This window comes from Rhamphochromis sp. 'chilingali' (assembly GCF_963969265.1).
Source record: "Rhamphochromis sp. 'chilingali' genome assembly, chromosome: 3".
NCBI classification, from domain to species: domain Eukaryota; kingdom Metazoa; phylum Chordata; class Actinopteri; order Cichliformes; family Cichlidae; genus Rhamphochromis; species Rhamphochromis sp. 'chilingali'.
Genome location: NC_137931.1, coordinates 42,985,776 through 43,002,547, shown reverse-complemented (window position 1 = coordinate 43,002,547; position 16,772 = coordinate 42,985,776). Strand labels below are relative to the sequence as shown.

The 16,772-nt window shown below is 40.3% G+C and overlaps 1 protein-coding gene across 1 annotated transcript in view; it reads right to left on the bottom strand.

Annotated features, from left to right (window-relative positions):
- Window positions 1-804: 804 nt before the first annotated feature.
- Window positions 805-16,772, bottom strand: part of LOC308394692 (disintegrin and metalloproteinase domain-containing protein 10) — a 31,809-nt gene continuing 15,841 nt past the window's right edge. Inside the window, exons 8-15 of the mRNA XM_080879129.1 lie at window positions 16,542-16,710; window positions 10,213-10,376; window positions 6,699-6,870; window positions 6,427-6,571; window positions 5,995-6,178; window positions 3,168-3,267; window positions 2,580-2,800; window positions 805-938 (exon numbers count right to left, since the gene is read on the bottom strand). Coding sequence (XP_080735255.1) covers window positions 834-938; window positions 2,580-2,800; window positions 3,168-3,267; window positions 5,995-6,178; window positions 6,427-6,571; window positions 6,699-6,870; window positions 10,213-10,376; window positions 16,542-16,710 — 1,260 coding nt within the window. The 3' untranslated portion in view covers window positions 805-833. The remainder of the gene's footprint in view (window positions 939-2,579; window positions 2,801-3,167; window positions 3,268-5,994; window positions 6,179-6,426; window positions 6,572-6,698; window positions 6,871-10,212; window positions 10,377-16,541; window positions 16,711-16,772) is intronic.

The following is a 16,772-nucleotide window of genomic DNA, read 5'->3' as shown; positions in this document are numbered from 1 at the left end:
CAAGGCTGTTTGTTCCGTTAAAAAATATTATCAAAGTGTGTTTGATCTAAACAGTTTTAACAATTTAAACACTCACAACTGTTTCTGATATAAAAGTGCAAGCAGTCCTGGATTCAGCCCAGCGAGCGGTGTTGTTTCTGCAAGTCCTTGTAATTGTGGTGTTGTGACACGTGTTTGGCTACATGTGTCAAGGTGACCCCAAAGATATGCTGAGTAAGGACACCGTAAACTGCAGCGTCAGCTTTAGTTTAACCACACTTTGGTTCCTTACAGGACCACAAAGGTTGGAACTTGCTGGTTTGACCTCGTAGATAAGTTTGTTTTATATCTTATTCTAAACTGTTATGTAGGTTGTTAAGAAGATTGAAGATAAATGTAGCAGAGTAAAACACAGTATTTGCCCAAAGATTTGCAAAATAGTATCTACTGAAAGAAAGTACCGTCAAACTCTATGTACACGCAGACCCTTCAGTTGCAGGTGTTGCTATGGTTGAGATGGAAAGCTGGATGCTCCTCATAGCTGAAATTAGTGTCTTAAACATGCTCCGTGCATTTAAGGCTTTGTAGTGACAGATGGCTTTACATTGCAGCTTCAGCTTTCTGAGGGGCAGCTGACTGACCCACATTTGGCAGCAGAAGAAGCAACATTTTCCACAACACATACATCACAGGAGACTCTTGCGTCTTTCCTAAATGTGAAGAGTTACACAAAGACATCGGTGAACATGGCTGAGTTTTTGGGCAGTTGAACAAAGCTGATGAATCCTCCTCGACGTGGCACCTGAAGATCTCAGGTAAAGGACATTTATTCAAGAGTCTTCAGGGATAAAAAGTCACTCCAAGTTACGTGTGTCCAGTTTAATGCTGCAGAGGCAGACGGTGCAGCCCATGACTCCAGACAGCGTCAGGATAGCCAGCAGGATGGCCCACCAGTGAGCCTGAGGAGAATAAACAGAAACATGATTTCGAATAAGCTGGAAGCATTGGTGTCGTTTGGTTTAAGATTAAGATTAAGATCACTAGAATAAAAATCTTTAATTTAATCTTTAATTTAAAATGTTGAGCAGAAACAATAATTTTATTGTTCAAAGGTTTTATTTACCAAAAATATTACCTCACTGATTTTGCCTTATTGTTCATTATTGTTCACTTTCATATTATTCCCTCAGTTATTACCCCCCATTACATAAATCAGTCTAATATCACTAAGCTAGAACCCATCACTGATACAAAGCTATTATTTAGTAATAATGTTATAATTAAATATCATTACAGGCCATTATAATGTTATTACTGTGCTATTACCATGTTATCACTGAGTATTAATCTACCTTTTCTTTTGCAATCGTGTCTCTTTTTGTTTATGAAGCAGATACAAAAACACTACATGTGCAGTTTCTTCTTTCAAAAGTTTCAGTCTATAATGCTTTGTGGTTTCATACTGGTTAGGTCCCAGTCACAATAACCTATATACTGGCTGATGACTACCTAGCAACCACTAGTTGCTAGGGAAAAGGGAGTATTCCACTGGTTGTGACTTTTGTGACTGATGTCACGCAGTGACAGCCAACAACCTCCTGCAACTACTCACCTACTGGTTGGGAAATGCACAGTTTCTCCCAGTGACCAATAGGATACCAAGAGGGATTAAAAAAAAGGTCTATATTATTTTGAATTACTTGTTTTATTCAAATGAACACAATGGCTAAACATCCTGTTTGTTACACAGGGAGCACATATGGTAGCTGATCTTTTGGGTAACTCTACCGATTGAGTAACACTTCTGACGCATCCACTGGCTGAAAGAAAACATGCTTCAAGGCCAGCTGCACGTGCTTTCCACACCATTTCAACCCAGAAACTGTAGAAAAGACTCTACTTTGTTTTAAGACTGAACACTGAACACCCAGATATGAACAACATATGGCCCCGATAGAGAAAACAAATGTTCTCCAGCTGCCAAATGCATATCAGCCAAATAATGGGATGGGCTCATCACGTGGATCTACAGGCCGTCAGTCGTAAACCTCTTTTTTGGATCATACCTAATCTGAAGGAAAGAGGACTTTTCTTCTGTATTTGAGCACAAAAAGTACTTTCTTACTACAACCATCTTTCTCACAAGCACCTTTTCTTATACCTAAGAGCTTTTAACCTAAAGTTCACAGACTCATACAGATGAGCAAGTATACTTCAACAAGTAGAGTAGAGGAGCTTCTAGTAGACAAGCTGCATGTTTTATAGCCATGTGTAGATCGAATACATTTTTGAGGTGTAGGCAGATTTATATTTATTTAGACCCAGCTATCCCTCATGTCTTAGTCTCAGTGTTTCTTCCTGTTTTATTTTAATAGTCTAAGGTCTCCTATGTATCATGTTCAGTTTTGCTTCCCCTGTCTCGTCAGTCGGATTCTGTTCAGCTGTGTTCCTCAGGTGTGTCCACTCTGCCCTATTACCTTCAGAAATAAAGCCATTTTTTGGGTCCTGCGCTTGGGTCCAACTGTGCCTGCTATGCAGCGAAACCTGACAATCAATGTATTTATCTTATTCTGATGTTATCGCACTAATGTAGATTCCACCTTCATCCACTCTCCCACGTCGTCGAAGTCATCCAAATGAAGAAAGGAGTTCTTCAGTCTCGCGATGGGGCCGTCTGCATCGAGGATGCGGCATACGTGAAATTTGTCGCAGTATCCACGGTTTCCAGAGCACGGCGCACCACCCACCAGGGGCAACACTTTTTTGTGGAAGTGATCGGACAGAACAGACGATGTGGTGCTTGCACAAGTCTCAGGCTGATCTGCAAGAAATACAAACAAAGGAAATCAAATCAAGTTACAGAAACATTACACACACACATAGAGAGAGAGAGAGTATAAATACTGTTTATACTTTACAAAAGCAAGTTTTTTGAGCCGCATACCAGCCTGTGTGTGTATATCATAAAGAGATATGCCACTTACTCAAAACTTGACAATATGAAATGGAAACCGGAGTTTGAGAAACAGTTGACCTTTAATAACTACGATCTGTGAACACAGATTGGTCTAAAAGAACACAATCATTTAGAAATGTAACCTCAGCACTAATTAACACAGCCTGAGTTGTTGAGACACAGCGTGTAAACACATTCCTCTGTAGCAGAGGACACATGTTCCCATGGTTACCGGGCTTCTGGCAGCACATGTGGCATTTCTCCCTCATGGAGTCTCCGGGACAGTCGCACTTCTCCAGGTGGTGCTTCACACAAACCGAGCCAGTGCAGACCTTCAGAGACAAACAGATACTACAGTTAGGATGTAGAGTCAGAAGAAGCTGGGAGAACTATGATGTAAGAAATTAAGACAAATAAGAGCCAGTTCAAGTTCATCAATATCAGTACGTCTATTGTTGATGATCAAAATATTGACTCGATTGGTAGGTAATTGGATTATTTCACTACCTTACAGTTTATGTCAGTCATGCGAATTAGCATTGAATTAAAATTTATATATCTATATTTATGTTTTAAAGAGGACCTATTATGTTAGTTTCCAGATCCATGTTTTTATACAGGACTCTACCAGAGCTCATAAAGGTCCTTATTTATCGTACACTGGACCCTCGATTTAAGCATTCTTATATCTCATTGGCTACCTCCCACAAACAGGAGATTTGAACTAAAGGTGGGCGGGGCTTCTTTCCTCACAGCCCAAGCCATGTGCCTATGCACCATATTAGACATATGTGCTCTCTTTGATGTCATACAGAGCCTAGGGCATTAAAGAACGATCTGAAGTCAAGAAAAAATACAGAAAAGTATACCAGGTTCAATTCAAACAACACTAGTTCAAATACTCAAATACGTACGCACACAAAAAGACATGAGCTAGTTTAGGGAGTGTTTTTCATTTCATGTTAATACATCAGATTTAGCCATTCATAACCACTCCTGGCTAATGTCTCATAAGAAAACTGGGGAAACAGACAGGTAAGAGGTACTGGGGCGCTTGTGTTGCATTAACTTTTTCAGTATATATAACACTTACAGACACTTATATAGTGTTCGACAGAGTTTAGAAACTGCCTCTTACTTTCTGAGACTTTGTAATGTGGGGATCTGCATCACAGATGTGTTTCACTGTTGTTGTTTTTTAAGCCTGAAGTAAATTTATGTTTGACATGTTTTGATGAACCGAATATGTTTGTTTGAAGTTTTTTTTTCTCTTTTGTGTTTCGTTGGAAATAATATATCAGTGTCAGTGAAAAAAAAGAGATGAATTTGAGAATTTTAACTAAAGATAAGTTTTACCTTTCTTGGTTTACACTATTACTTACATCTTCTTAAAAGCCTTTTATCATGTTTTACGTTTGGGATTATATATTTTATGTTCCCGGATCAGGTCATCCAGGTTAGATGAGGTTAGAACATCTGGAGAATAATATATCCAGAAAACCACAGTCACAGCTGGAATAAATGTTCTCCTGCTGAGAGGACAGAGTAACGTCTGTGTTTAATTTTGGAGGGAGATCCTGTTGTTATCCTGCTGGTTAAAAAGGATTTTTCTCTTCTTTTTTCAGAAATGCTGTGTTAAAATGGCACCTTTGTTTACACCTGTAATACCTGCCAGTAAGCACAGACAGTGGGTTTTAAATGTTCTGATTATTTCAAGATAATTTTCATTTCGTGCTACCTAAAACAAAAACAGGAAGCACTTGATTGTATTTTAAATGAGAAACTGGAAACAGCCGAACTTATTTGTGTGCAACGCCCTCAATCACTTTTAATCAGAAGGCAAATGCACAAGTCAGCTGATGGGAGGCAACTTGCACTCTCTGCACTCTCAGACACACTGGTGAGTGTTTGCAAATAATTGTGCTCTCTTCTATAAAAGTAGACAGACTGCTTATATGTTAGCATTCTGTCTGCAATATGCAATCAGTCTGAGTCAGTCTGCACTGATGATTGCAACTCATCTGTAACACGTCTCTTTGCAATAGAGAACTACTATATAAAAGCAAGGCTAGTTTGCAGTTAAATCACCTTTCTGCAGCAACGATTTCAAGTGAAGAAATTTCTTAACTTTTATTTAAAATAAGTGAGACTCTGGCTGAATTGTAATGTGAATTTCTGCGTATGCAGGCGACACGGTTTTATCAAAAAAAGGTTGCTTGTTGTGCCAAATACAACAAATATCATTGACACTGATATTTTTGTATGATCACGATATTAGGTGTAGACAGAGCTGACACACAACACAACAAACTCACTCACTGAACACTTTGTTAGGAACCGCTGCTCAACTGAACAATGTAAATATCTAATGAACCAATCATGTGGCAGAGTTGTTGCCAGACAGGCTGGTCTGAGTATATCCGAAACTGCTGATCTGCTGGGATTTTACCACACCACCATGTCGAGGGTTTACAGAGAGTGGTCTTAATAAAGAAAAAATATCCACTCACTGGCAGGTCTCATGGATGAAAATGCCTTGTTGATGTCAGAGGTTGTGTCAACATATGAAGAACTCTTTTTCATGTCTCTGAAAGATGAACCAGAGTAGCAAAAGACCACTCCAGGTGGCACTCTTATTAGCTCATAACAAGAAACCGCGTGTACGGGATTGTTAAAATTGAACCTTAGAAGACTGGAAAACTGTTGTCTGGTCTGATGAGTCTCTTTGAAGTTCTGCGACATTCTAATGGTAGAGTCAGAATTTGGCTTTGACAAATTCCACAGCCTACCTGAGTATTTTTGCCAACTATGACCATGTCCTTATGACCACACTGTGCCCATCTTCACCTTATAAGGTGTCTGGCGAGTGGACATGATGAAAAAGAAATCTCTGGAAAAGCTACTAAATGAACCTTATACTGAAAGTCTATTGCCATGTGCTGCTTTCAAGGTCAAGATTCACATGCTTTGCAACATTGCTGCACACTTGCACACTTTCCCTCATTGGGTAACGGAGTGTGTTAAGTAACGCTCTGGTGTGGTGGATGTGCCCGCCTCACCCCATTCAGGCAGACACGCGTGCCCTGACTGCACACAGTGAGGTTTTCCTTGGCAGCTGGCTTGGGGCAGAGCGGGGAGAGTCCTGAGCACACGCTCGCTTTCTGGCAGTCTGTCTCCTCGTCGCACCTCTGACCCTCTGGCTTAAACTCGCACTTCTGACCACAACACAGGCCCTGACTTGGACTGATGAATGGAAGAGAAAAAACACCACAAACATGGCTGCACATGAGAGCTACATCTAAACTAAACAAAGCCGCATCTCGAAACTAGAATATAAATAGTTTAGATGAAAGACTGATGATGAATATTTAAATTTATTAACCTCAAATCCATACATGATTGAACTACAAATATTCAGAAAGACCTGAACAGCTAATTACAGTTTTGGAAATCATTTTCGCACACTTTGATGTTGTGTACATGTGGAGTACCTGCAGATTTTACCAGGCTTGAGGTGACACTGGATTCCTACAGGCTCTTTAGCACTGTAGCAGCAGAGATCTGTATCTTTGTTACCGACATCACACTCCTCACCTTCCTCTATGATCTGGTTTCCACAGATGGGCTGATCACTGACTGCCCAAAATGAACAGACAAGCAGATAAACACATGAGCAGATACACAAATACAGATATAGCCTGAAGGCTGCAGCAACTAGTGCACAATGTAAACAGGATGCAGGACACTGATATTTCTTCCTCACCCGTGAAGCAGTCATCTTTCTTCAGCTTCAGGATGTTGCTAACGTGTTTGATGCTGCAGGGTGAGAATTTATCGTTGTTTTCACGCGCCCCGTCTGTGGCGTAAGGAAACATCAGGTACCTGCCTTTACCGACATCGGAGCCGAGGTTCCCGCAGTTAGCGCCCTCATCGTGCTGAAACACAGACAAAACGGCAAGCATGAAGATATTTGCTTCCACCTCTTAAATATAGATCGGGGAATCAACTTCCTTCACTGATCACGATGAGGAGCTTTTCCAGTCATGTCCATCAGCAGGCCTCAGCTGAAAGGGCAGTTTTACTTTTAAGAGCAAAAAGACAAATCTTGAATCCCCTGTCCATCTAATGATGTGTTCCACATGTGCAATAAAACTAGAGCTTCCTCTTTTTCTGGAGCTCATACTCTTAGCATGTCAAAGTCTCTGATGAATTATTAGTCTAATGCAGAGACTTGAAGTGAACATGCAAACATGCTGAGGGAAACGGCATTGATGTGGATATTTTTGCATATGTTTAAGATTAGGTTGAAAGACACTGGTGATTATACAGTCGTCACTTTATCTGTCACTATCTGCAGCTCTGGGTTTGCCAGGGCACTGCAACACAGCAGATGTTGGAACTCTTTCTTTCAGCATGCATAAAACTAACTTGAATTGTGTTTCCACTCTCATGCCTCAGTTTCTTTTGTGGGGGCTTCAGACTTTACACCAAACCTTGTATTCGCTTCTAGTGTATACCAGAACTACGCTTTCTTTAAAGCTGAAAAACAGGAAGAAAAGCAAAGCTGTGTTCAATACCTCTGCAGAAATGTATATAACAGCACTTCCTGTTTACTTTTTGAGCACCTGTAGCAGTCTACAGATGCTGTTTTCACAGACACGATGTGATTTTAGGTTAAACATAACCAAAAACAAAGATAAGTGTTTATACTAGAAAGCTTTTCCAATTCAGGAAAAACCTGGTGTGCTATTTCCTTGTATTTTATGAGGTACTGAATGTTTCTTCTTATACAAATATACATAAGCTCTATGCACTACACCCCCCAGAATACAATGAGAAAATAAGGAGCGGGACAACAAAATATTCACAAAGGATAAAGCAATCAATGACTATACAGTTTAAGTAAATATGATTTATGGAGCAGCAACACCTGTAAACAAATATGGGGACAGGGGAAAAACTTAAAAGTGCTCCTATATGAATATGAATAACAGTAACAGAAACAGGCTAGACTATTTAACAATACAATATGTTACAGATTTACAGATGTAAGAAATAGCACAGTACAAATACAACAATACAAACCACTCAATAATAAATATCAAGGATTGACAGAGGTGATTATAAATATATATCTAGAATATTGACAACAACATTACTGAGTAGAAAAGAGCGTGTGCAAAAAGGGTGTAACTGTTGCAGTGTTTACAGTTGTAAAGGCCACGGGCAGGAATGATTTCCTGTGTCGTTCAGTGGTGCTTTTCAGTCTCTCACTGAACGTGCTCCTGTGGCTAGCCAGCATGTCATAGAGTGGGTGGGAGGTATTATCCAACATTGTCCTTATCTTGGACAACATCCGCCTCTACGACACCACCTTAAGGGAGTCCAGCTCCATCCCCACAATGTTACTGGCCTTGCAGATCAGTTTATTTGCCAATCATTGCATTTTGTTTTTATTTACATTTTACACCTGAAAAAAGACGTTTCAACTTAATGCAAATTAAGACTTGCTGCCTAAATCTGCTTTGATGGTTTTGATAGTTATTTTCTTTTTATCCATTATATTAGAGGTAAAGCAAAGAAAAGATATAACTTTTCAGATATTAACCTGGAAGCCAGTCTGATAAATGACCTTCAAAAATTCATTTTGTTGTTGCTGACTTACAGTTGCAAGGTGTAATGGTTTAGATAGTGAAGGTCGCCTTTGCAAACTTTGGTCTTGTTTCCAACCCATCAATGATGTCCTCTTTATATTTCAATTTATCTTTCACCTGATGAATTCATTTTTAAAAATCAGTGTAGAGATACACAGTTTGGAAGAGAAATATTCTGAAAGCCAAAGCGTCTTTTTAATCAAAGTTTCTCCCCATCACAGTGCACCCCTGTGCTTTTTCCACCATGAAGTTGCAGGAGAGACCTTCAGTCACATGTCTTTATGTCTTCCTCAATCCTATGCAGCCTGGAAACATGGCTGTCACAGGAGCAAAGATATTAGAGGGGCCGAGGTGTGCTTACAGTAGTTTAATTTATAAAAAGGCAGCAGGGTCTGACATAGCAGAGCTAATCTGCTCAGGAATGCCTCGGAGGGCTCTTTAGTGTGTGGTAATATGAATAATAGAGAGCAGGGTGAAAAGAGAGTGTGGAGTGCTGCTGGCGTTTTGGGCAGCAGGAGAAAGGTTGGAGGTGTTAGCAGCTGTCACACATACTGAGGTGCAGGCATTTGTGTGCTTATATAACATGTGTGCTGTTATTGAGGTGGCGGAAGAGACTGCCAGGCTCTGCTTATGGACACAAACAGAGAGTAACCATAGGACACAAGTGACTGACATCAGAGCTCCTCCCGTTCCCTTTTTTGAGATGTACCAGTGAGACTGAGACAGGGGTCCCTATAAAAACAAACCAGTCAATAAAGGACAAGGTCTCCAACGCCCACAGAAGTGAATCATTCACAGACAATTTGTTCCAGTGCAAACAACCGTGTGAGAATATGCGACTCGTCACGTTCAGCAAACAGCCAACGACGTTTTATGTTTAAATAAAAGATGGAAATGATTCAGGTTGAAACTAGCAAACAGACATCCAGGATACACTGAACCCATGAAACGTGCAAATCGAATGAAAAGTCTCCTCACGTTTTACCGTCACTCATTAGTACAACAAACAGAAACAGCAGCAGATTTGGCTGCACTAAAAAAAAGAAAAGAAAAGGCATGATATATTTGATTTTGTTTTCTTGGTGCTGAGCAATCTGGCTTTCATTTCAATAGAGTTTTTAACCATGAGTAAGACTGATTCCAATACAGGTAATCCTTCAGTCAGAAATCACCTGGCCTTATTTTGGTGCATGGAGCACTGTTGTCACTAAAGCTAGGCTAATGCTAAGTCATTACTGTCTCTCAACAAAAGCACCATCTGTCTAATAACCCACAATTTGATTTACATGAACATGAAATTGTGGTCGTGGAGCAACATACGCTAGCTGCACCATGGAGATATAGCAGCACAGAAGATTGAGATGTACTTTTTAAAGGTAAGATGTTGAAATGCTATCAGTACACTCAGATAAATACAACTTAATAAATACAACTGAATACAACTTGCTCTGTCTGCAGCTGCAATATCTACAAAAGGCCTCCTGTTCGACCTTCTAGATATAATTTAAACCACAACTGACATCAACAAGTTCCGACATATATGAAAAAATCTTTATATAAGTTGTATGGTTGAATTGTAATCATGTTTTGTTTTTTTTGCTGGTGTTTTTCGTGGTGACTGACCGGAGATCCAAGGCTGTGGCCAAGCTCGTGTGCCAAAGTCAGCTGGACTCGTCGAGGAGGCAGAAACTGTCCGTAGTTCTGAATTGTGACCAGACCTGTGTTCAGGGTGCAGTTAACACCGTTTTTGAGGGTCGCAGGCTTTGAACACACTCCTCCCCAGTTTCCTTAGATAAAGAAAATAAAAGACAATATCTGAGATTGTGAGGTTCACTGAGTATGTGACACTTAAAGTTAATACTTAAAGTAAATATAGTTTAAAAGCTGAAACTTCTGAACATTCCGATTTATCTCAGCGTTCTCCTGAAAAACCTTTACATATATTTATGTAACATTTATGAATTCATCTCAATCCTGTAAGACCCAACCCATCAAAAATAGCCAGAGAATTCAGATTTTTTGGGAACTCAGATGTTTATTAACCCTTAGAACAAAATCCACTTTTTTTTTTTTGCTGTATCATTTTTTGTATGATATATTTTGATGATATATCTTTTTTTTTTTTTATTGCATTTGATGCATTGGCCATTTTTGGCAACTTTTTGTTAACAACACTGTTAATTTTATACAAAAAAAGAGTTTTGTCCATAACATGTTGAAATGATGGCAGGTATTGATCATGTTGATGAGATAGAGGTCTCAGAGGGTTTTGTTATGTTATATGCAACTGTAATTAGTTCATATCTTTGTATAGCTGTCGATTTAATACATTTCTGTTTATTTATATAGAAGCAAATCACAACACTAATGCCTTCAAGGTGCTTAATAGTGTAAGGTAAATAATTGACAATAATCCAAAAAACCCCAACAATCAAACAATCTTCTATGAACAAGCACTTTGGTGACAGTGGGAAGGAAAAACTCCCTTTTAACAGGAAGAAACCTGTGGCAGAACCAGGCTGTGGGAGGGGCGACCGTCTGTTGCAACTTTGTGAGTGAAGGGAGCTTCTGAGTGCTGCAACCAAATGATCCACATAGGATTTTAAAAACCACTGAAGCAGCTGAGGAAGGTAGAAATACAGGTCACTGCAAAGCTGTAACCTCATGAATGCCTCCTGAGTTGATAAGGAAGATCTTACAATCACAGCAGAAACGAGCTGCAGATCTAATTAAAGCCTGGCACCTGTTACTTTACAGGGTGATAAGATTGCATAAGTGACCTTGTGCTACTGGAAATACTTTAAAACCAACAGTGCTCTGCTACTGTGGCTCCAGTTTGAGGTGTGGCTAGAGTCAGGTGAGCTCTCCTTTTTTTACACCAAAGCCTGTGGTGGTCATCATTGCCTTTCACTTTACATAATATCCATTGAAAGCCATTCTTACAATTACAAACAGCTGTCCACAATCACATGGAGGGATATCTGGGAAGTGATGTCATGTTGCAGCTGGCCAGCCACAGAGCTAGCTTTACAGAAACCAGTCTGATTGGTCAGGCTGCACACCTATAGGTCAGAAAGACTGTTCATTGGATAAAGTATGATGTGAATACCAGTAGTTTGACATTATCTAACTAAATTTTCAGTCTTATAGGTTCAGTTCTTCTCATTGTCAACAACACACCGAACATTGGAGGAGTCTAACCCGCGTTTTCAAAGCACAGCTGGGGAGTTACTTCCCCATCTTTTCATTGGTTCCCGTGCACCCGTGTGTCGGTTGAGGTTGCAGGTCTTGGCAGTCTCGTGACTTTTATGTAACATCCTCTTACATAATGTTATCAGCGCCACCATTTTGGCGGGAAAAGCTTGCAAGGTACGTGTCCGTTTCTGAGAAAACCGAGCACACCAGGTGTCATCGCGGACTGTGGGAAAATGTCGCTGGCATCTGGATCTCCCACCTGCATGTCTTTGTTACGCAGTGGGTGTAAGTGTGACAGGAAGGGTCAGGGACAATCAGAGGTAAGAAAGCAAAAACAGAAGCGTACCCTATGACACCAGGCTGGAAGCAGTAGCAAATAAAATGTCTTCTAGATAAGCGAAGGAGGTTTGAGGCTATTTTATCTTTTGGGAATTGAAACTTTGAGGCTTTTAAGCTTTAGATAAAAACACAAAAAGAATTACGATAGACTGCCATTACTATAAATCCTCCGCATAGTTAAAAGTCAAACTGCCGAGCACGGCTTTTCCAGTCACATTGATGAAGAATGCTGGCTGCTTCTTTCCTCCATTCCCTCCTTTTGACCTGAAATGGTCCCCCTAATTCAAGGGGCTGCATTTCCTAGAAAGAGTGTTACTTTAGAGGTCCCCACTGTGGGTTTTGGCAGCAAGCGTGCAAGCGATCGCAGAGTCGGCCTGCACTCTGTTCCTCTCCTTTTCTCCTTCTCGTCTCTGACACACAAAGGACGCGTACTGAAAGAGTCCTATTATTAGCCTGCTGGATAAACACAGTCTGCATGAGCAAACAATCATCTGGCTCGCTTAAATCTAATGTACACACCGACACACACACACGCACTCACCATCAGCAGGAAACATGCGTGTATATATTGTATACATACACTAACGGTAGAAAAAAAGTTTATATGGTGACACAGCATCAGTTAACATCATAGCACACACAAACACTGAGATGCTTACACAGCACACACACACAAGCAAACACACATGGTTTTAATGTAAATGAGCAAACGCTACAACGACGGAAAGGGTCTTTCCTTAGACCTAAACACATCTGGGGGAGTCGGAGTACCCAAATAAGACCTTTAACAGCAAAAGCAGATGCAGTGAACATTTTGCGTTCCAAAAACAACAACTAGTTCCCAGATAATACGCTGGTACTACTCAGGAAGGCAACCAAAAGTACTGTAAATAATGTACGTCTATACAGGCTTCCGCTCAAGGCTGTCTTTGTCTCCAGAGTTCAATGACCTTGCAGTTGTGTGTGTTTATTTGCTGTGTTATGAGGCTGTTTCAAGCATTTTTATTGGTCAAAGACTAAAGACTTAATCTGACGGGTGTGTAGCACAGCTGTTAATCAGCCGGGGTCTTACGCTTTGTATGTTTTTCAGCTCCAATAATGTCAGTATAACAAAATGAAACTATTTCATTGAAAAGGCTGCCACTGCTGTTTATTTGCACGCATTCATTTTATTACTGCTGTTACCATTGTACATAGGTTTGATTTTTATGTGTCCTTCATCTTTCCTAATTCTTCTCTATAATAAGGAGAGAGAGCAACAGTATTTTGATTCTCCTGCATGTACTGGACATGCAGGAAATTGACAATAACAACAAAAAAATCATTGAATCTTAAGAAAGTACTTTTTTTTTCTAGTTAATTGTGTCAGGAGAGACCCTAGATGATTAAAGTTTGAGGAAGAAACCAAAGAAATTATATTATTCTTGTTATTATATATATTATGGATATATATGGCTATATGGACATATATATATGTGGATATATTATATATTATTAGTTCTTACCACTCACTACACACATATTTCTCCAGATTACAGTGTGAAAAATCACTGACAGAATGACGACTAATTTGAAGTTCAGTCACAAGTTATGAGCCCTGCATGCCACCAGTACAGAATAAGGTTATTAAACAGCTTGTTATAGCTGAGATTTTATGCACCTGATCTGAATAAGACTTTTTTTTGGTACAACACACATAAAGCCTTTAATTGGTCTACTGACAGTTACAGAGCAAATAACTGGCCTAATAGTAATTAGATACTTTCGCTGCTTTCCAAACTGCATGCCATGCATTGCATTGTATTTTACTGCACTTTGACATTTTGTCCGTGTTTGAAAGCTGACAGAGAGGCGTACAGGCAAAGGGAGTGGGTGGGGGTGGGTGACATGTGACAAAGATCTAAACGTCCTACACTGAATGCCCCGGCACCAGCTGAAAGGTGATTAACCACAAATAAGAGTCGGATCTAAAGGAGAGCAGCTGTGCTCTGTCTAGCTTTTCATACAGCAATTATTTTACAGATACAAGCTACATTTTCAAAGCAAACCATGGTAATGGAAAAAAAAAAACCCCGTGCTTTCTCAAGTTTTCTTTGCAGCATTTCCTTTAAAGTTTCTCCATGTCTAATATAGCTGGTGAATATCCCCTCCTTTGTGTATGTATATGTATGTTCGAGGCCATTGTAAAGATTCATTAACGCTAAACGTAATGTCTGGTAAATTAATGTCTTGGTGTGGTTCGAAACTCTGAGCTGAGCCCAACCCCCCATCTTCCACTAACATAGAAAAACGCAACTTGGAGGGGTTAGAGGAGGAGTTTGGTGTGGTGGATGGGGGTTGTGTGTGTCCGCATGTGTGTGAATGCAGCACTTTGCTGAGGCTGCAGATGGAAACGGGGTCTTTGAGTTTAAGGGCCAGTGGTGAAACCACTAAGAAACTGGTCATACGGAGGTCGAGTGTATCAGCCTGTGGAGGTCAAACCTCTCTGCTGTGTCTATGGGAGATCACATGAGCCTGAAAAGTCCTAACAGTGTAACTGTGTGTGTGTGCGTGTGTGTGTTACTTATGTGAGATGTCACCATGGCAATCATGTGGTGGAATGCAGCTCCAATCCTCTCTAAGTCGTCTAGGAGCGGCTGTGTGTGTGTGTGTGTGTGTGTCAAAGGTTCAGCGCACCCTAATCGTATGTAATTCTGGTGGTCTGCTCTCACGCCCCTGAGTTTAACCAATCAAATGCTGAATGTGAGACATAGACCCAAGCAAGAACCTCCTACTGCAACAGTTCTCATACATGTGGTCAAGTCCTTCCAGCACACCAATGATACTGCACATCTACGGGAGCTGACTAATGCTTGAACCGTACGAACTAATCCAGGTATACTGTGGCAAAGTGGGATGGGAGTTTATTTATTATTATTTTACATGCAAATAATAAATTCATCATGTTTTCAAAAGAAAGGCTTTGTGCAACATGCAGGTTTGTATGTGAATAACTGAGGATTATTACTTCAATGTCTCAGACCCGAACACTGCATGTATGAAAGCCTTGAAATGGGAGCTGTCTAATTCCTGTAACTGTGCAACATTGTCATTTGAACAAGGAAAACTATGCTTGGATGCATTTTAGGGCAACCAGCACATAATAAAACATATGTGTTTCTATATACAGTGGAACCCCAACTTACGAATACCCCGTTTCACGAAAAATTCAAGTTACAAAGGCACTGAACAGCAATATTTCTGCCCGTGTTACGGCAAAATGCCCGAGTAACGAAATCCGTTGGCTCTGATTGGCTGAGCCTACAATGCCCACAATGCCTTCCGGGTGACAACCCCTTGGCTTCCGTACTTTCGCTTCGCTGTTCCACTTGAACGACATATTGTTGTCCTAGTTAGCATTTAGCCTATAGCCTATCATTCAGCATCGCCTCACTCAAAACGCGCAATGGGTGCTTCAACTTACGAAAAATTTTCGACTTACGAAAGACCCTCGGGAAGAATTAATTTCGTAAGTCGGGGCTCCACTGTATATAGTTCTTACACCCACTACGATACCTCATTTAATGCACATTCTTATTTAAATATTCCTTTTCCAGGTTACAAACTTTTTAACACTGTCTGGCTCATATCCACACAGTCTGTATAATTCTGTATAATGTATTTGCATAACGCTGAGCCTGGCTTATGTTCTCAATGCATCCTTTTTAATTTTTCAGTATAGAAATGCTCCAGCAAATATTTTAGTCTCTATTAACTGCTGGAAAATGCTTACCAATGCTAAAAGTTTGGATTTTTAATAAATAATGACATTTTTTGGTCTTTGTAAAACTGCTTTCAGATGAAGATATGAAGATAGCATCATGATGTCTGCTACCTGTGAGAAAGAGAACTGATTCTCTCTGTGTCGTGGAAAAACAATGAGTTTATTTTGTCCAATTCTTGAAAAATGTTGAGTTGTTCCTCCAAGTCCAGAGTTTAGCTCGTATTCGTATTCAGGAGCCAAAACACAGCTTATACTGATGTTTTAATAGCGGTTAATTAAATCATTGTACTGGGGTGGCAAAGTTGCAACACTAACACTGACTGGTCCAACGCATGATGGTCTCGGTCAATAGATGGTTCGTAAAACTTCTGTAGGGAGAGCTACACGATGATTTTGTAGTCTATTAAACAGTGGACGTATTTCCAGGAGCCTGACTCGCTCTGTGCATTATTTAGTGAATGAGTAAAGGTTCATTCGTAGCCTAACAAGTGTTCCAAATTCTTTGTGTGCTTCTTTTGTGAGGAAACCAAACACAATATTACATTTACGGTACCTGTGGAAACCAGTGTTTCCACCATGCTGCATATGCATTAGTTACATGAAGAAGTCATTTGTTTATGATTTTTGTAAAAGTGCCAAAGTGATTCTGACTCACCGGCTTTGCCTTCCCAGGCAAGCCCCAGCACTCCACTGTAGTCTCTGTCAGTGAGCAGGTAGGACAGGCAGAAGTTGCCCCAGTTGTTCTCCGAGTACAGACTTAGCAGCTTCTCGGGGCCGATGTACAGAGGAGACAGCGGGTCATTTTTATCCTCTTCTGTCATCACCTGGAGACAGACAAACACAGGAACACTCAAACACACCACAGTTCTGAGGTCCTGTATTTCAG